Source organism: Tupaia chinensis, unplaced genomic scaffold (assembly GCF_000334495.1).
Source record: "Tupaia chinensis unplaced genomic scaffold, TupChi_1.0 Scaffold143758_1, whole genome shotgun sequence".
Taxonomy (NCBI): Eukaryota; Metazoa; Chordata; class Mammalia; order Scandentia; family Tupaiidae; genus Tupaia; species Tupaia belangeri.
In genome coordinates this window covers 1434789-1437256 of record NW_006203607.1, presented here as the reverse complement: position 1 = coordinate 1437256, position 2468 = coordinate 1434789, and the positions used below count along the sequence as shown (strand labels likewise).

Genomic DNA, 2468 nt, shown 5'->3' with positions numbered 1-2468 from the left:
AGGCAGGCAGGCAGGCAGGCAGGTAGGTGGGCAGGCAGGCAAGCTAGGCTAAGAAGTACAGAAGAGTTAGAAGTTCGGGCAAAGCTCCGGCTTGTCTGGGCACAGTTAACCCTCACTTCAGGGAAGCAGACAGAAACCAGGTGAGAGCAGACAAGCACTGAGCTTCCATTATGAGAAAATAAGCTCAGCAGAGTGGGGTGCAGAGCCAGCTCATTCTGTCTGAAAACGGAGAGGGAGAGGTGGCAGTCAACGTGGGATGGGGCGCCCTGGTCGCTGCCTCTTTCTTGGTGAGGCAAACAGGAAGAATCTGGCTAACGTGCTCTTCCTCTTATCTGGGAGTTGAATCAGAGTAAAAAGTGGACAGAATTCCCAGGAAAGGGTGATGCCCAATCCCGAACTACCTTCCTGACCACAGACCCCAAGTGGCCATCCCTACCCGTCTCCAAGTGCTGCTGCCAGTGTATTTCTTTCAGCCTATACAACGGAAAAGCCTTTTTTCTTGTATTCATAATAGTGTTGCATGTGTAGAGAGACAGAGAGATGGAGAGACAGAGAAGAGCATTCACAGCCTAGGCAGGCTCCGATCGCCTTCCTCCAGTTCTCTAGCCTGTGAGCTCTCGGGCACTCGCACACGCCCCATGTATTCTGGCCGACCAGGTCAGTGGTTGAAGGTGGTCTCTGAGCAGGGTCTGGCTTCGTGTCATCAGTGCATTCTGCTGTGCCCTGGAGTCGGCTCCCTCGACAGTCCCCATGCCGTCTCCCCCCCAGCCAGCCCCCAGTCGGGCATGCACGCTGTGTCCATCAGCCCAGGGAGTCTCTGGATGTGACCCTGGAACTTTCTCACGTGGGTCTGCGGAGCAATGAGCTACACGGCGCCACTGTCCGGTCCCTGCTCTGTTCCTAACAACAGCATTCCACTTCAGAACGGTGGGCTCCGATTTCTTTGAAAATCCCTCCTCAGTTAGCAGGTACACTCACGGACACAGTACCCCATCCCATGGGTCCCTTCTTTTAGAGGCCCAGCTGGGCCCAACTTTCATTACCGCAATGCAGATCGGCGCTCCTGAATGCCAACCGTGGGAACAGTTAACAAGTTGTCTTTGAACCAACTCCACCCCCCTGGTCCAGACTCCTAGTGCAAATCCTAACTGCAGGTACGAATGTCCTTCTCTGTCCTCACAGATTGTGATGCTGAAAGGGAGCAATCCAGAGCAGGCCAGGCGAGAGGAAGTTCCCTCTGAAGAAAGGGGTCACTGGGGCTGGGGGGGCCACAGACATGGCCGCAGTGACCCGATGGTCTGGCTTCCACAAGGAGCATCTTTCAGCATGGCTTGCTGAAAGTAAGCGATGCTCCATTGGGTGTGTAAGCACAGGCAGGCCAGGAGATGGAGGCGGGTAAGCAGGCATTCCCTGAGCTCCTTCTCCAGAAGTGGCCCTTACATGGCGAGTGACTGTTGAGAGGATAACGAGAAGCCGGCAGGGAGCGCAGGGTGGGGTAAGACGTGTGCAGAGGTGGCAGAAGGGGGCGGCTTTGGCTCGTGCTCTCCCACCAGCAGACGTCACAGTCCCTACACCACACAGCCCTCCGTGTGCCTCTGCCGCAGGCACCCAGGACACTCAACGGGGGCCTCTCTTCCCTCTAGCAATGACCTCCTACCTCACTCCCTCTTGTTCCGTGTCCTGGGCTCCAGATTACAGATGCCCGACTCCATTCACTCTGACTTTTTGGAACTCTTTGCCACTGATCCGGCCACGTGGCAACTGCTTTCCCACTGTGGTCTGGTGTGTTAACTAAGAAAGTTATTTTCCAGCCTAGTTAGAAACAGCGGGAGCTTGAATTGACTTGTTAGACTGGCAGTGCTGGAAGAGTTAGGGCCACATGCCAAAGAAAAGACCGGATGGCCAATCACGAAGGAGCACATTTCTCAATCTGCGGCCTGAGACCAAACCCCCTGCTGGCAAGGGAGACCGATGCCAGGCCTTTGCTGCCAGACTCACGCTGGGAGAGGTATGGACTTCATGGTGGCTCCACATGCAGCCGGAGCTCAGAAGTGGAATCACGAACCACCCCGGTATAAGGAGGCAGAAGAAGGGAGACCAGATCCTGAAGACAGTAACCACAAGGAGACCAGAAAGTCCCAGACGTGGCAAAGGTAAAGGGACAAAACACCAGCTCTCTGGCCATCAGGTGCCAGGTCGCAGGCCCGAGGCTAGCCCTGTCCCCTCTCGCAGCCCAGGCCCCATCCCAGCTCCTACCTGGTAGGTACCTGTCGTGGCCGTGGCTGTACTCTGTGGCAGTGAGTGACAAGTGAGTCTGGGTAAAGGGCTGGTTGCCAAACAGATTGTCACTGCGAAGGTTGTGGCAGAGTTTCTCCAGGAAGCGGAGGACGTAGGTGATGCTGTTGACCGCGGGGAGGTTCAGGGTGTGCTGTTCCCGGTCAAACACGGCTGTGGAGGGAAGGAAACGG

General features: G+C 56.0%; 1 protein-coding gene and 1 long non-coding RNA gene across 10 annotated transcripts in view; one reads left to right on the top strand and one right to left on the bottom strand.

The window, feature by feature from the left end:
* The window catches only part of SCMH1 (Scm polycomb group protein homolog 1), a 131022-nt gene that overhangs the window by 15338 nt on the left and 113216 nt on the right, over positions 1–2468 (bottom strand). For all 9 annotated transcript variants that reach the window (XM_006164917.2, XM_027766888.1, XM_006164923.3 and 6 more), the window contains one exon: positions 2257–2448. In XM_006164917.2, coding sequence (XP_006164979.1) covers positions 2257–2448 — 192 coding nt within the window. The remainder of the gene's footprint in view (positions 1–2256; positions 2449–2468) is intronic.
* Positions 14–2468, top strand: part of LOC114005415 (uncharacterized) — a 39655-nt gene continuing 37200 nt past the window's right edge. The window contains exon 1 of the long non-coding RNA XR_003547266.1: positions 14–2153. This is a non-coding gene — a long non-coding RNA (uncharacterized LOC114005415). The remainder of the gene's footprint in view (positions 2154–2468) is intronic.